Here is a 17,064-nt window from a genome sequence, read left to right on the forward strand (position 1 = left end):
GAATTCGTTGGGGTGTACAGGCAGGTGCCGCTGCGCTTTGCTTTACACTAGTGCGAGGAGGCACTTACGCTGCTGCTGCTGCGTTTGGTGTCCTTAATTGCATGAGCCCTGCTGCAGCAGAGACGAAAGTAGCAGCAGCAGTTGCTGCTGCAGAGATGATTGCTATCTCCCCTGCGGCTGCATGAAAGTGCGCCGCCCCCCTTTATTTATATCTTTATATGGGGTGTACACGCAGCTGCGTTGCTTCTTCTGCTGCAGCTGCCTCAATCTGCATACAACAATCTCTGCTGTGCCGCCAAGCTGCTGCTGCTTCTCTGCTGTAGCTGGTGCTACCACCAGCTGTTGCTGCTGCTGCTTACGACAGGAACAGCAACAGCCGCAGCAGTCTCAGCAGCAGCAGCAGCAGCTGTCGGGTGGAGGCGCCTCTCGGCCTTTAAGGAGCTATGCCTCTTTAGCTGCAGAGTACCGATGAAGAAAGAAGCCTTATTGACAAATGGTTGGGCTATGCTGCGCCTTGCATGCATGCATGCATGCATACATGAAACAGAGCAGCAATGGTGCTGCTGCCTCTGCTGCTGCTGCTGACCTCACAAGTGCTGATGTCGGAGATGCAGCAGCAGCAGCAGCAGCAGCAGCCAGGAGCTCTACGGCAACAACTAAGTTTACGAAGAGGAACGACGACGCGCTGCTGTTTTAACTGGTATAAAAAAGAATCAGCTGCGGCAAGCAGCAAAAGAGAGCACCCCACAAGCGCTGCAGCAGCTCTATAGAGACTGTCTCCAGTCTCTTCCTAGGGTTTGTCGTTGTCTCTGAGAGACATTACTTCTTCTCAACAAACACCGCATGCAGTAATAAATGATGCTGCGTCTTGCAAGTGTGCTGCAGCAACAGATACAGCCGGACTTATGTAGCGTTTTGTGCTGCTGCCAGCGACTGCGCAGCAGCAGCATCAGCAGCAGCAGCAGCAAGCAGCAAACTGTTTCTGCAGCCGCTCAAAAGAAACAACAGAGCTGCTGCTTTCCCTCTTATTTCTCTGCTACTGAGGTGCCTTGACGCATGCGCCTTCTTAATGATATATGCTACAGACAACTGCATGCATGCATGCATGCATGCATGCGGTCTTATGTTTAGATAATAAAGGATTTTAAACTTATGAATGTTTATTTAAAGAGAAGGGCCTCAAGGACAGACAGATACACAAAAAAGCAGAAAAAAAGAAAACTGCTTGCTGCTGCCCTCCAGGCATTGACTGGGATCTAACGCTGCGGTGTACATACACCGCAAACGAAGAGATTGACAAGAGTGCCACATGCAGCCATCCATGGCAGCAGCAGCAGCAACAGCAGCAGCAGCAACAGCTAAAGCTGAACTCCCGCCTGTTGCACACTCGAGCAGCAACAGCAGCAGCTGAACTCCCGCTACTGCACACATCAGCAGCAGCAGCAGCAGCAGCAGCTGAACCCCCGCTGCTGCAGCAACAGCACTTGCTGTTATTTGTTGCTTATGTTGGGGGCTGCTAGTAGAAGAGGAGTGTGGGGCCCCAACCTCTGGACAATCTTTTCGTGTGCAGCGAGGCGTCGCCTGCTGAACTCGAGCAGCGCTGTAAAGAATGAAGTGCTGCTGCTGTCGGTGTCTGCTGCAGCTCCCGCTGCCGCTGTTGTTGTTGCTGCACCCAAGCTTGACCGCCGCCGCTCCTGCTGCTGTTGCTGCTGCTGCTGCTGCGAAGGGTGTGGAGTAGAATCTCCTGCAGCACCGGCCAAGAGGCTCTCTCCCCTGCTTGGAGAGTGCTGCAGCACGACAGAGAGGGGCCCGCTGCTGCTGACTGTGTACTTTCGTTGCTGCTGCTGCTGCTGCAGCTTCTGGCGCGTGTGCTGCTGCTGCTGCTGCCGAGATAAGCGGGCAAGCAGAGCAACAAACTGCCGCGTCGTCTCCTCGTGCTGCAGCACCACGTTGCCTCCCACAAGGCTGCATAACAACACAAGAAAAGCAGTGTGCTGTCTCCTTGCTGCTTCATTCTATCTCAGCTGCAGCAAAGCCTGAGACGGCTGCCAACTGCTGCTGCTGCTGCTGCTGCTGCTGCTCTTGCTGCGGGGCTTACCTGTTAAGGATCGACGCTCCCAAGGTGGCTGTGCGCTGCAGCGTTGTATCCAGCAGCTGCTGCAGCCCCTCGAGAGTAATTAATGGGGGCAGCAAGCCGTCGAGCTCTCTGTCGCAGCAGCAGCTATCCTCTTCTGCTGCTGCAGAAGCACAGCCACAGCCAGTGCTGCCTTGACTAAACACAGATAATGCGTCTGCTGCAGCAGGTGCTGCAGCAGAGCTTTGCCCCGAACACTTCACGTTGCTGCTGCAGCAGCAGCAGCAACACGGATTCTGTCGCAGGCGCAGCCGCCCGTACACCGCAGCTGCTGCCTGCGACCGACGCCTCAACGATGGGCTCATTCCCTGCAGCAGCAGAAGCAGCAGCAGCAGCAGCAGCAACAGCAAATAAAGCATCGAAGCTGAAGCACTTCACTCTTCAATTCAAGCACCATCGACACCACAGCACACCCCCTCTAATAGCTTTCCTTCTGCTCACGCGGGAGCAGCAGCAGCAGCAGCAGCAGCAGCAACAGCAGCAGCAGCAGCAGCAACAGCAGCAGCAGCACAAATCGCCAAGGTTGCAGTAATGAACGAACTCGCTGCCTGAGGAAAACATTTGTTGCTGCTCCTTGAGACAGAGAAAGACCCGCCACAGAGACAGCTGACGAAGGCACCCCCCTGTACAGACACCCCACACACTCCCAAAGCTATGTTGCTCAGCTGCAGCACAGCTGCAGCAGAACAGCAGCAAAGCTTGCAGCCCAGTTGCAACAAAGCTGCAGCAGAACAGCACCAAAGGTGCAGCGGAACAGCAGCAGAACAGCAACAGAGCACCAGCAGCAGAACAGCAACAGAGCACCAGCAGCAGAACAGCAGTAGCAAAGCTGCAGCAGAGCTGCAAACTGCTGCGGCTGTCTCTTGCGTGTGCTCGTGTGTCTCACGCTACGCTGCTTCTTCTCTGTGTCGACTCTGGCTGCGTGGCAGTCTCCTCCTGCAGCTGCAACAGCTTCCCTTCTGGCTGCAGCAGCAAAGAAAGAGGCAGCAGCCGCTGTCCTGCTGCAGTCATCACCTGCAGCAAGCAAAGCACACGAAGCACTCCAGGGCCCTCAAGAAAGCAACAGTGGATGCTGCCGCTGATTTTGCTGCTGCTGTGCTACGACTCGCGCTTCTGCCGATGCTGCTGCACCAGCAGCAGCTGCTGCTGCCGCTGCTGCAGTTGCTGCAGCTAAAGCCTCACGCAGCAGACTCGTGTCTCCAACTGTGTCCCCAAGTCTCGGGCCCGCTGCAGCACTGATGCTGCGCTGGTCACCGCTTGCAGCAAACAACCGAACTGCAGGAGAAGCAGCACAAACACAGCAGCAGCAGCAGCAGCAGCATGAAGTTTTGCTGCTTCATAAAAGAAGACCGCTTGTGTGTGTCTCCTGCAGCTGCTATGTCGTGCTGCTGCTGTCTCTGTCATCAATCGCTGCGCCTCCAGCTGTCTCTGTCTCTGTCTCCATGTCTATTTGCTGTTGTCTCTGTGTCTGTGTCTGTTTCTGTCTCTCTATCTATGTATGTGTCTCTCTCTGTTTCTATTTGCTGCTGTCTCTGTCTCTGTCTCTATTTGCTGCTGTCTCTGCCCCCTTCTCTGTCTCTTTGCAAAGGCCCCTTACCCATTCCGGTGAGAGTTCCACAAGTGCTGCATCTTCCTGCACTGGTGCTGCAGCAGCAGCAGCAGCAGCAGTTTCGTTGGCTGTAGGTGCTGCAGCACGCAGCAGCGGCCCGTTCAGCAGCCCAAACCTGATAGGTTGAGGAGAAGGCAGCAAGCAGCTGTCTCCTCGACTGTCTCCTCCTGTTGCTCCCCAGCTGTCTCCTCCCAAGCCCGGATGCAGCACGACCGACGCATTCGGCTGTTGCTGCTGCTGCTGCTGCTGTTGCTGCTGCTGCTGCAGCCGCCGCGCTGCAGCCATTGCCCCTGCTGTGTCCGGCCCTAGGAGCTGGAAGTACTGCTCCGGCGAGACGCACACAGCAGTCCTCGTGCTGCTGCTGCTGCTGCTGCTGCTGCTGCCTTGCAGCGGCAGCCGCAGCGATGGTGGAGGCGGAAGCTGATGAGATACAGGCAGCACGAGCTGCAGTGTCTGTACAGCTGAGACGACACCACTGATAATCTGCAGCAGCAGCACCAGCCCCCGCTGCAGAGCGAAGCACAAACACACGAACGCGGGCATGCTATGTGCCCTCTCCTGCTGCTGCTGCTGCTGCTGCTGATGCTATGTCGGCCTTCTTGATGAGTCTCCTTCTTACCTGCTGCAGGACAGAAGGCAAGCCAGAGCGGCAGCTAGCAGCAGCAGCACCGCTAACTCTGCTGCAACAGCTGCAGCACGCCTTGATCTTGAAGTTGTTGAGGGTTGTGTTGGGTGCGCAGCAGCAGTTTTGTGTTTGCTGCTGCAGCAGACGCTCCAAGGCGCCTTGCTGCTGCTGGGCGCTGCAGCACTCTAACAAGCTCGAAGCAGACAGCGGCTGAATGCTAGCTAGCAAAGCCCCTTCTAACGCTCTCGTGCTTTGCTGCAGCAGCAGCCTTCCTGCTGTTAGCCACGCCCCAAGAACTTCCTGCAGAAAGGAGACAGCAAAAGGAGACACTCAAAAAGATAATGTGCATGCGTTGCAGCGCAGACAAGGAAACAGAATCTCACCAACATCCCGCTGCTGCCTGCTGCGCTGCTAGCAGCACCAGAAACAGCAACAGCAGCAGCACAAGCAGCAATAGCACCCGGGTAGCAGCAGCACACACAGTGGCAGTAAAACCAGCGGCAGTGTCAGCAGCAACGTCAGCCTGATCAGCAGCAGCATCAGCCTGAGCAGCAGCGTCAGCCCCAGCAGCAGCAGCAACAGCAGCGGCAGCAACAGCAGCAGCAACAGCAGCAGCAGCAGCAGAAGGCTTACCCTCAAGTCTGCTGGCGTGCGCTCCCACGATGGCAGCTGCCGCATGAGCCCGACGTACAGCAGCGCCTCCTCAGCAAGCGCGAGGGGGGCCCCCTGTAGGGGGGCCCCACAGACATAACGGAGACGGGGCAGCAGCAGCCGCAGCACGCCAAATGCTGATCTCACTGTCTCTGCAGCAGCTTTCTGCTGCTGCTGCAGGCCTCCAAGCACCTGCTGCAGCAGCTGAAGGACCTGGCAGTACGCGAGATGAGCAGGCGAACGCCGCATAAGAGTTGCTGCTGCTGTCCCTTCTGCTGCTGTTGCTGCTGCTGCTGCTGCACAGGCAATGTCGTAGGGAGACCGCTGGGGTCGTGCTGCTGCTGTCTCTTCAGAGCCACTTGAGACAGAGACAAGAGACACGAGTGGCTGCTGCAGCAGCAACCGATGAAAGAACCCCTCTACCAGCAGCAGCTCAGCAACAGGAACGACCCTACCTTGGGCTGCTGCTGCTGCTGCTGCTGCTGCTGCTCCAGCAGCAGCAGCAGCTCCACCGCCATAGGAGACTCTCCCATGCTCCAAACCACACCGAGGGAGACAGCAGCCGCTAGTTAAGAGATGAGACAGAAAGAGACACAGCGTGTTAATGCCTCTGCAGCGCTCAAGCTCCTCGGGGCTTCCTTGCGGTGCTGCTGCTGCTGCGTCTCTCCCCAAGTGCAGCAGGAAAGCCAGAGGCGTTTCGGCATCCGCTGCTGCTGCTGCTGCTGCGCTGCTGCAGCTGTTGCCGTACGTATAAAGGGCTGATGCTTCTGTGGCACAGCGCTGCAGCACAGCTACTAAAGCTGCACTGAGTGCAGCAGCAACTTCTTGCTTGGCTGCTTGCCAAGCAGCAACTAATGCTTCTGGACGTGCTGCTTCTGCTGCTGCTGTTGCTGCTGCTGCTGCTGCTGCGGCTGTTGGGGTTGGCGCACCTGATACGGATAGCGGAGACGGAGGCACCAAAGACGTTGGTCTAGGCGCACTGCCCTGTTGCTGCTGCTGTTGCTGCTGCAGCTGCGTCCCATCAGCAGCAGCAAGCGATTTCTGGCGCTGCAGCAACAAGGCTGCTGCAGTTGCATTTAGCAGCAAGGCGCTGGCAGCAGACAGCAGCAGCGAACTAAGACGCTGCTCTACTTGAGCGATGTCTTGCTGAGTGTCTGTCGGCCTGAAGAAGGCCCCATTCTCTGCTGGGGCTCCTTCTGCTGCAGCAGCAGCAGCAGCTGCTTCTGCTGCTGCTGCACGTAATGCCAGGATCCTGCTGCGCCGCACACACTGCAGCAAATTAGAAAGCAGCTCTGCAAGGCCTTCCCGCCACCGCTGCCACATCAAAATGTCTCCATCTTGTCGATGCTGCTTCTTCCTGGGCCCTTCCTGCAGCAGCAAGTGCTGCTGCGGCTGCTGCTGTTGCTGCTGCTGCAGTGCTAAGTGTGCCCACACGCCCGAAGCCACAGCAAAGAAGTCCGCTGCAGCACCAGCCAGACGTAGCAGCGACTGAGGAAGCATCCGCCCTAAGTCGCGCCCCAGTTGCAGCAACGGCTGCTGCTGCTGCTGCTGCTGTTGCTGCTGCTGCTGCGCCTCCCCAATGAGCAGCGCCTCGTGAGCAAACGCCGTTACCGCCAGAGCGCCGTTAAGGGCTGCACACAACAAACTGTCTGGCTGTTGCTGCTGCTGCTGCTGCTGCTGCTGCTGCTTGTCGGCTGGAGCGCTGCAGAAGCTGAGAGACCGCAGCACATCCCTGCTAGGGATGGAGAGCACGCCATCGGAGACAGGCTGTTGCAGCAAATCTGCTGCTGCTGCAGCTGGGTGCTGCAGCTGCGGCTGCTGCAGCAAAGCAGGCTGGACAGTGTAAGGGAGAGACGTTACGCCTCCGGGGCCTAGGAGGAGCTCAAGAGCGACATGCGCTTTCTGCTGTTGTTGCTGCTGCTGTGCTGTTGCTGTGTTGCTATCTCTTGCAGGGGTGTTGCTGCTGCTGTTGTTGCTGCAAGGAGACACCTTCTTGCTGGCGCAGATGTCTGTACACCAGTTGGCGCAGAGCAGCTGCTGCGCAGCAAAAGCAGCAGCTTCATAGAAACCCTCCCGCTGCAGCAGGTCCTGCCTGACCCCCGGCACTGCAGCAAGAAGAGACAGCAGCGGCAGCAGCAGAGCAGAAAAAGGCGGCCTTTCAAGAGCAAGGGCAGCTTCCGAAGCCCCGCTGCTCTTGCTGCTGCTGCTGCTGCTGCTGCTGCAGGGTCGGGGTATGTAGAGTGGATATACTGCTGCATCTCTGCATGCAAGGAAAAGCTTAGTGTAGCCTTGCAGCAGCAATTGCTGCGCCTCAGCGAGCGACAACCCCACAGAGGCCCTGGAAGCTGCACCAGAGAGCATCCATGGTGTACAGACAGATTGCTGCAGCAGGGAGTGCTGCTGCTGCAGCTGCAGCAGCAGAGCCGCGGGGCCTAGACGGGCGCGCAGCAGGCGCTCTTGCTGCAGGCTGCAGTGAAGAGACAAAAACAGCAGCTGTCTCCCTCCAAGCCCAAAGGAGACACCGTACTGTCTCCTTTCTGCTAGGCAGACGCTGGCCCTCTCCACATCTTGCGGCAAGAAGGCATCTTCCGCGTCTCCTGTCTGTTGCTCGGTGCTGCTGCAGCTGTTGCTGCTGCTGCTGCTGTTGCTGAAGCCCCAAGCAGAAGCACCTGCTGCTCCTCCTGACGCGTGAAGCTCCCTGTACACCTGAGGCGCAGCCTCCAACAGCCCACTCCAGCACTCCGTTGCACACTGTAAAGGCACCAACCCTGGATTAATCTCCTGCTGCTGCTCCTCCTGCTGCTGCTGCTGCTGCTGCTTCTGCTGCTGCTGCTGCAGGGGAAGAAGCGCCTCGAGGAGCTCTTGGTCTGAAGACAGGAACTCTAGGCAATCAAAAAAGGCCTCATAGTCGACTAAGTCATTGTAGTGGTGACTGCTGCTGCTGCTGCTGCTGCTGCCTTTGCTGCTGCTGCTGCTCTTGCTGTCGCGCAAAGCAGTAGGCAGGAAGCGCAGCTGCGAGCCAGCGATGCTGCAGAGTGACTGCAGCGCCCCACAGATTTCAACTGCAGCAAGCAGCTGGGCGCATGCATCCTCATCATCTGTGTCTTCGTGTTGCTGCTCCTCAGCACTGCTGCTGCTGCTGCTGCTGCTCCGGGTGCTGCCATTGCTGCTGCTGTTGCCATCGCAGCGCGCATACAGCGGAAGATCCACTGCAGCAGCAGACAGCAGCCTGCTGCTGCATGCAACTGCTGCATTCAGTGGTTGGATTCGCTTTGCGTGGAGCTGGAGTTGCTGCTGCTGCTGCTGCTGCTGCAGAGGCCAGAGCCCGCCATCTTGCTGCATCAACGCTAGCTGCTGCTGCACGGAGCAGCAACTCTTCAGCTGATCTCCTGCAGCAGCAAGCCAAGCCCGGGAGCGCCCCCAACTCATTTGCTTCCATTGCTGCAGCAGCAGCTGCCCCGTCTGCAGCAGCAAAACCCACCCCCCAGGGCCTCGAGGAGTGTCATTCGCTGCAGCAGTTGTTGTATCTGTTGCTGCTGCACCGCTGTTGCTGCTGCTGCTGCTGCTGTTGCTACGAAGCGCCTCCAGGCCCGTCTTGCTGCTCTGCTGCCGCAGCTGCTGCAGCGACGCCCTTGGTCTGTGAACGCAGGTAATCTGCTGCAGCAGCAGTAGCGCCAATCTTATTGTCTTCACCTGGCCCAGCACAAGGCCCGTTTGCTGCTGCTGTTGCTGCTGCTGCTGCAGCACATCCAGCAGCACCTGCTGCGCGAACTGCACGGTAGCAGCAAAGGCCGATTCCTCGCCTGCCAGCAGCAGCTGCTGCTGCGTGTCCAGCGCCAGCAATACTAGCTGCAGCAGCAGCAGTCTGTACTCGAGTAGCTGCTGCTCCTTTGCATATAAATGTCGCAGCAGCCGACCCACAAGGTCGTCCGTGTAAAGCCGTCGAATCCACCGTCTGCTGCTGCTGCTGCTGTTCTTCCCCGCGTCTGGCTGCTGCTGCTGTTGTTGCTTGTCCTGCAGCAGCAGCTGCAGTTCGTCGGACTCAAATGCAAGGGCAGCAGCAAGACACAGCGCTGCACTGCTGCTGCTGCTGCTGCTGCTGCTGCAGATGCCGTCCCACCGCTTCAGGTGGGTGAGTGGCTGCTGCTGCGCTGCGGGTCGACCAGCTTGAGGCAGCAGCTGCCGCTGCTTCTGCTGCTGTTGTTGCTGCTGCAGCAGCTCCTGCTGCTTCCAGAGGAGACAGAGCAGCGTGAGGACGGAGACAGCCGCCACCTTAACTCGGGAGTCTACAAAAGCAAAGACAGATTGAGCGAAGGTTGCTGCACACTGCAGCCCCTCCGCTTGCCCCTGTGCATCGCTGCTGCTGCTGCTGCTGCTGTTGAGTATACAGTCGCCCGAGCTAATGCCGCTGCACGCCAACAGAGACAAGAATTGCTGCTGCTGCAGCGCTGCCAGCAGGTCTCCTTGGTGCCCTGGGAGGCCATCGCCCCCCGAAGGAGACAGCAGGCTGCCTGGTTGCTGCTGCTGCTGCAGCGAGAGCCGCAGCAATTCTGCTGTCAGCCTCCGCAGCAGCAACGAAGAATTAGGGCTGCATGCAGCGAGCAGCATGTGGTGTAGAGCTTCGAAGGCCCCAAGGACAACACACTGCGACTGCTCCCTACAGGGAGCAACTGCAGCAGCGGGAGAGGTTGCTGCTGCTGCTGCTGCTGCTGCTGCACCCCCTGCTGCAGCAGCTGCTGCAGTAAACGGCAGCTGCTGCTGCACCAATGAACAGCTCCAGTGCCCTGACCATCTCCCCACTGCAGTGTACGGGTCTAAGAAGGCAGCGTCCGGCAGCAGCAAAAGAGGGAATTCGGTATACACTAGCCGCTGCTGCTGCTGCTGCTGCTGCTGCTGCAGCTCTTCGTGTGGCTGTTGCTGCTGCTGTTGCTGAGAAAAGAAGCCTGGTGCCTCTGAGAAAGAACAAAGCTGCGGCAGCAGCTGCAGCGGCGGGGTAGCCAGCAGTGCAGCAGCAGCAGCAGACAGCGTTGAAGTAGCTGCAAAGGAATTAGCATCCATAGATCCGTAGAAACGCAGCACGGGGCAAGAAAAGCTGACCAGCACTTGGCTCCCCTTGCTGCTGCTGCTGCTGCTGCTGCTGCTGCTGTCCCAGGGCACCTTAGGCTGCACAGAACCTGCGCCGGTCTTACCAACGATGTTGCAGCGTAAGACAGCAGCAATGCCATCGGGGACATTTGCTGCAGCGAGGGCCGTCAGCAGCGCCTCCAGCAGCTGCATACAAGACACAAAGCAGCAGCAGCAGCAGCAGCAAATGGATTGAGAATCAACGGCCCGGCGGAACGAAGACAGGCATACACCCAGCAGCAGCAGCAGCAGCAGCAGAAGCAGCAGCAGCAAGACAAGCTTACCTCGAGCTGCCTATGAGAGCCGCGAACAGCAGCATCACGGACAGCAGCAGCATCGCTGCTTCCATTGAATGCCTCGAAGGCGGCATTGAGGTGTACAGACACCCCACTGCTGCCCCAAGAGCCTCTCGTCCAGCCCTGCGTACTGGCTCTCTGCGGCGTCTTTGCTGCTGCTGTTGCTGCAGCAGCTGCTGCTGTTCCTGCTGGTGAGGGCGGCTGCGCAGCCCAGTGCAGCAGCGGCAGCAGCTGCAGCACCACCAGCAGCAGCAGCTGCCCCATGCTGCAGCGCTCCTCAGGGTGAAGGAAGGTCCAGGCAGGCATGCGAGCGAAGACACCGCAGAATAAAAAGTTGCAGATAGCAGCAAACTCACGAACCTGCTGCTGCGCTACTGCTTCCAGCAGCTCCTCTGATCCATCCTGCTGCTCCTGCTGCTGTTGCTGCTGCTGCTGCAGCTGCGGCAGCAAGTACACATGAGCAAGCGACACAGCAGCAGCACCGCTCCCACATCCGTTTCCATCTTGCGCTGCTGCACCTTTGCTGCTGTGGCGGCGTTTGCTGTGTTGCAGCTGCTCGAGTCCTTCTGCTGCTGCTGCTGCTGCTAGCAAACCCTGCTGCTGCCAGGGGACAGTCCATACAACTGGGGGCACAGATAACAGCAGCTGCAGCAGAAAGAGGAGCGTGCTTCTTAAGATGGTGTAGGTCCTTATCTCACGCTCTTCCTGTGCTGCTGCAGCAAGGGCTTGTAGCAGCTGCTGCAGAGACAAGATGCCGCGAGAGTGCTGCTGCTGCTGCGGGGCGCAGCAAAACTGCAGCAGACGCCATCCAGAATGCAAGAGTTCAGGAGCCAGCAGCAACTCGTGGTGCTGCAGCGGCAGCTCCACGAGGCACTTGCAAGCCACACGTTGCTGCTGCTGCTGGTGCTGCTGCTGCTGCAGGAACAGGAGACATCTATCGACGTCCACCACGTAGCACGGCAACAAGCAGCACCTGCAGGACGAGCAACAGCAGCGCGCATGCAAACACAGCAGCACTAGTTGCAGCAGCAGCAGCAGCAGCAGCCGTACCAGCAGCAGCAGCAGCAGCAGCAGCAGCAGCAGCAGCAGCGCAGCACGCTGCAGTACATAACTCACCTAAGTGCACTGAGAGCCTCAGGAAGCAGCAAACGCAGTTGGCTGCGGGTAGCAGCTAAACAAGACAGGGCATAAAATCGAGGAAGCAGCAAGAAGGGTGCAGCTCCTGCTGCATCCTGTGCGCTGTCTCCTGCTGCTGCTGCTGCTGCAGCAGCACTCTCCAGAGAGTGTCCATACACTTCACACGCGATAAAAGCTTCTGCTGCAGCCCGTGCAGCAGCAGGCCAGGCAGCGATGCGAGCCCATAGACCGCAAGCAGCAACGAAGGCCCTGCAGCAGCAGCAGCAACAGAAGCAACAGCAGCAGCAGGATAGCATCTATTCAAGCAACAACCCCATGTATCTTATATATGTCCTTAGGTGTCTATACAGCACTCACTTGAACGCAGCAGGAGGAAGAGCAGCATCGCATGCAGCACTTGTCTGGTGCTGCAGCCCTAAATCCATCAGCAGCCAAGCAGCCTTCAACAGAGAGAAACGGCGCCGAGTGCTGCTGCTGCCGCTGCTGCTGCTGCTGGGAGTCAGGGGCCAGCGCACTGCAAAGGTGCTGCTGGTTTTGTCCTTGCACCAGCTGCTGCTGCAGCTGCTGCTGCTGCTGCCGCTGCTGCTGCTGTTGCTGCTAGCGACTGGGTGGCGTAGGCTGACAGGCTCCAATCTGCAGCCGTCAATCTGCAGGGACCAGAAGGCCTGCTGCTGCTGCTGCTGCTGCTGCTGCTGCTGCTTCTCCGGCAGCTGCGGCCTCACAGTAGGGGTCATCCACGGGTCAGCTCCTTGTTGCTCTGCATTGTCTTGGTCGTCTTCCTTCTGTTGCTGGAGTTGCTGCTGCCGCTGCTGCTGCTGCTGCTGCTGCAGTTGCTGCTGCTGCAGTGTTGCCTCCGTTGCTGCTGCTGCCTGCACAAAGCGCCACAGCGGCAGCTGCACTGCTTCTCCCCTTGAGCCAGAAGGAATGAAGGACCAGCACATGACGCCTCCGTTTGCTGCAGCAGCATCAAATCCAGCTTGCTGCTGCTGCTGCTGGGGGCCCTGCTGCTGCGCGTCAAGCTGCAGCAGCATCGCCAGGCAGGGCTCAATTGGGGTGGGAGCCGCAGTAATATATGTAGCACCTGCGTCTGTTGTAAGGCCGCTGCAGGTCTCGCGTTGCTGCTGCTGCTGCTGCTGCTCGTTGCTGCTGTTCAAAGCGAAGACCAAACCTTCGATAGGGGGCAGCAGCATAGAGGTAAGGGGCTGCGCCAGCAGCAGCAAAAACTGCAGGGGACAGCCCATGTCAATTATATCGCAGTCGGTATCTTCACCCCCCCCCTGCTGCTGCTGCTGCTGCTGCTCTTGCTGCTGCGGCTGCGGGAGAATGGCTGTGAGTAGCTGCAGCGTGAGGTTTACCCCATAGGGAAACAAAGCGATGTACGCTCTCAACAGGCGCAGCAGGCCGCTGCTGCAGCATTCGTCTTGCTGCTGCTGCTGCTGCTGCTGCGAGGCAAAGAGGCCCTCCTGCTGCAGCAAACAGAAAAGGCGTCGCCGCTGCTTCGGCAGCAGCGCCAGCAGCTCGCACGCGCAGTGTACAGACAGCTCGTGGCATTGCAGGTCCTTTAAGGGAAAGACTGCAAGACAAGCATCTAGCAGCAGCAGCAGCTGGGTAGCAAACTCCTGCTGCACTGGATCCTGCTGCTGCTGCTGCTTTTGCTGCTGCAGCAATTCGTGCTGCAGCAGTTGCTGCTGCAGCGCATGCGGCAACAAAGGCATCACAAACTCCGCTGCCTGCGAAACAAACAAATCGATCTCTTCATCTGTAAGGCTGCTGTTGTTGCTGTTGCTGCTGTTGCTGTTGCTGCTGCTGCTGCTGCTGCTGCGTATCTTCTTATACCCCGCAAGAGCAGCAGCATGAGCAGCCAGCAGCACGGGAGCTGCTGTGGGGTGCTCGATGTAGCAGCTATAGAGGAGGTCCTCGTACACCTCACCGCCTTGTGAAAAGGCAGCTGCGTGTGCTGCACCACCCTGCTGCTGCTGCTGCTGCTGCTGCTGCAGCGCCTCGCGGAGACCCTCGAGACTGCTGCTCATGACGTCCCTATGGAGCGAAGCAAAGCGGGGCCCTTCAACAAATGCAAGGAGTGCATCCCTGCTGCTGCTGTTGCTGCTGCTGCTGCTGCTGCAGATATCCAAGATCTGCTGCAGCGGCATTCCGCAAACAGCAGCAACAGCACAAGACCCCCCGAGCTGCTGCGCCTGCCGCAGCAGCCTGCGGCTCTGCAGCAGCGAGCGTCTCTCGCTGCTGCGTGCTGCTAGGGCCCCACAGAGCCTGTCTTCATACACAAGAGAACAGAAACGATACAAACTCTCGCTGCAGCAACTGCTGCTGCTGCTGCTGTTGCTGCTGCTGCCCAGGGCACGCGCAGCCCGACCTGCTGCTGCAAGACAAAGCACCACCGCCTCCTGCAGCTGCAAGGTCTCCCTCATTTGAATTAGCTCGTGCAGCTCGTAAGCAGCAGCAGCATCTGATGCTGCTGCTCCGCTGTTGCTGCTGCTGCTGCTGCTGCCGCTGCTGCGCTTGCCGCTGCTCTGCGCAGTCTGCTGCTGCTGCCTAAATAAACAAGTTGTGGGGTCTGGCTGTTCATTTAGCTGCGTGTACAGCTGCAGCAGCCTTGTCTCAAGTTTATGCTGCTGCAGCAGCATAGTGGCGAATTCCTTACAAACCTGCTGCAGCGTAGGGCTGTTGCCCCCGCTGCTGCTGCTGCTGCTGCTGGCTGCAGCAGCCTGCATGCAAATGAAGTGGATACACCAGAGCATGCATAGCTGCTCATCTTGCAGCACATCTCGCAGCTCTCTAAAGACCTGAGGGTTTGCTACATCTATTGTTTCGCGCAGCTGAGAGGCCTCGAAGGAAGGCAGCAGCAGCTGCTGCTGGCCGCTGTGGTGTCGCAGCACGTAGGCAGACAGCAGCTCGTACAGCACTGCTTCAGACGGAACAGAGCAGCAGGAACAAGGGATACTGCTGCTGCTGCTGCTGTTGCTGCTCGTATTGGGGGCGGTGGCGGTGCTGCTGCTGTTGTTGCTGCTGTTGTTGCTGCTGCTGCTGCTGCCTTGTTGGGGTGCTCCTGTTGCTGCGGCTGAAGCACCAGGGACAGAGGCACGCACTGCATCCGCCCACTGCTGCTGCAGCTGCTGCAATGATTTGCAGGTCGTAGCAGAGACAGAAGGAGGCAGTGCTCTGTCAACAGAAGAAAGAAAAGAAGAGCGCAGCGCTACGATGCGTTGCTGCAGCGGCTGCTGCTGCAGCAACTGCTGCAGCAGCAACGGACTCGTCCCACCAGACAGCAGCAGCTGCTTCAGATGGCGAAACGAAGCAAGACACTTCCGCAGCTCAGCAGAAACATCAACATCACCAACAGCAGCTGCTGCACCTGCAGCAGCTGCTACAGCCGCAGCTGCAGGGGCACCCAAGGGCCCCCCGCCAACTGCTGCAGCAGCCCCCGTCGCTTGCTGCTGCGTCATTGGTTCTACCGCTGCAGCATGTTGCTGCTGTGATCTATCAGGGCAGCAACACCAACAGCAGCAGCAGCGGCAACAGCAACAGCAGCAGCAGCTCGGGGCTTCTCGTTGAGCCACCCACCCTGCAGCAAAGCCCTAGCCGCAACCCCTGAGGATGTATGCAGCTCCCAGGTGTCTATACACCTCAAAAAAGTTGTTTCTGCTGCGCTGCTTCGAGTTACAGGGGGACAGTTGGAGGGCCGCCGCAGCAGCAGCAGCAGCCACGTGCTGCAGCAGATTGTGTGCAGTGCTGCTGCTGTTGCTGCAGCTGCAGCTGCACGGAGGCCTAAAGAAAAAGAATATATTTTTATTTAAATATAGTAGAAGAACCTCCTGTCTGTCTACACCTCGCAATATCTAAGAAATTCCTTGCTGCTGCAGCGCATGCAACAGCTGCAGCAACACAGCCCCACCGCTGCATGCAGCTTTGGGGCTTTCTGTGGGGCTGCTGTCTTCTGATGTTGCTGCTGCAGATATCCATCCCTTTACGCAGCAGCAGCTTGCTGCAGCTGTGGCGGTGGTTGGGACTGCTGCTGCTGCTGCTGCTGTTGTTGTTGTTGCTGCTGCTGCTGCTGTCGGGGGGGTGTTGTCTGTTGCTTGTTTAGACATGTTGATGCTCTGCTGATGCAACACAGAATATTCAGATAAAGTACGGCATACACATCCTATTAGAAAGGCTTCACTGCATATATATACATATATATATATATACATAGACGTATAATATATATAATATCTATATGATATATCCTATATATATTCATTATATATATATATATATATATATATATATGTACATATAGATTACATATACATATTTAGAATAAATATATTATATATAATATAGACATTATGAATATAATGTGTATTATATATATATGTGCAATATATATATTATATACAATATATATATTATATGTATTATATATGTATATTATATATATATACTATATAAAATATATATATATTATATGTATTATATATGTATATTATATATATATATATTATATATAATGTATATTATAAGTATATAATATAAATGTAATTTACATATATGCATATATATGTATATTATATAAATATATATACTTATATATATGCAATGAATATGCCTACACAAAACTATGTATATGTGCATGCATTGTTTAAATAAATGTTTATCCTTAGATTAATTATTGTTTGGTGCTGCTCTTGTTGCAGCTAGCTGAGGCTGTATGTTTAAATATGGCTTCACTTTAATAAAAGAGACAGAATATAGGAAATAAAGAAGGAGACAACTGAGTATACACCTGAAGAGACGAAGTGAGGAGACAGATAAATAAAAGAATGAAGGAGACAGTTAAGAGAGACTAAAAAGAGACACAAGGAAAGGAGACAGACGGTCTATACAAACCAACACAGAGGCATGCATAGCATTAAAAAGATATATATATATATATATACCCCAGAAAGGAGACAAGAGACAGGAGACAGTAGATAAAGAATAAGAGACATAAGCAAGGAGACAGAAAGGAAGAGACAGCAGCACAAGAGGCTTTCTACTGCTGCACTTGCTGCAGCAATATGGGTTATTAGAGGAGCAGGGGCTTCTTATGAGAAGGAGACAGTCTCTAGAGACAGTCCGTAGGAGGAGTCGCTGCTGTCTCTCTACGCCCGCCTTGTGCTGCTTAAAGGAGACAGTTATTATTAAACCCTTCCTTTGTCTTTATATGCGGAGACACTTCTCTCTTCTAAAGAGGGGCTCTTATTTCCTGCTGTCTCTCCACCTGCTGCACGCTCTCTTGAGCCCTATCTACTCTAAGGCTACTTACTACCTGCCTCGCTTAGAGGGCAGCTAGCTATGGCTAGCTCTGGCTAGCTGAGACTAGCTGTGACTTGCTCTGACTGGCTGTAGCTAGCTATAGCTAGCTGTGCCTGGCTATAGCTAGCTGTGTGTAGCTATAGCTAGCTGAGGATGGCTATAGCTAGCTGTGTGTAGCTATAGCTAGCTG

General features: G+C 56.4%; 1 protein-coding gene across 1 annotated transcript; it reads right to left on the reverse strand.

Moving 5' to 3' along the window:
* Positions 1-1,490: 1,490 nt before the first annotated feature.
* On the reverse strand, positions 1,491-15,037 carry EAH_00033970 (nucleoporin FG repeat-containing protein, putative; the record flags this gene model as incomplete). The annotated part of the gene is made up of 11 exons (XM_013392205.1): positions 1,491-1,965; positions 2,099-2,442; positions 2,676-2,757; positions 3,021-3,148; positions 3,326-3,409; positions 3,732-4,250; positions 4,363-4,668; positions 5,002-10,290; positions 10,428-11,412; positions 11,556-11,825; positions 11,934-15,037. The coding sequence occupies 11 exons, from the start codon at positions 15,035-15,037 to the stop codon at positions 1,491-1,493; spliced, it is 11,586 nt and encodes a 3,861-aa protein (XP_013247659.1).
* Between the last annotated feature and the right edge of the window lie 2,027 nt (positions 15,038-17,064).

Source organism: Eimeria acervulina, genomic scaffold (genome assembly GCF_000499425.1).
Source record: "Eimeria acervulina Houghton genomic scaffold, Eah_scaff342, whole genome shotgun sequence".
Lineage (NCBI taxonomy): Eukaryota > Apicomplexa > Conoidasida > Eucoccidiorida > Eimeriidae > Eimeria > Eimeria acervulina.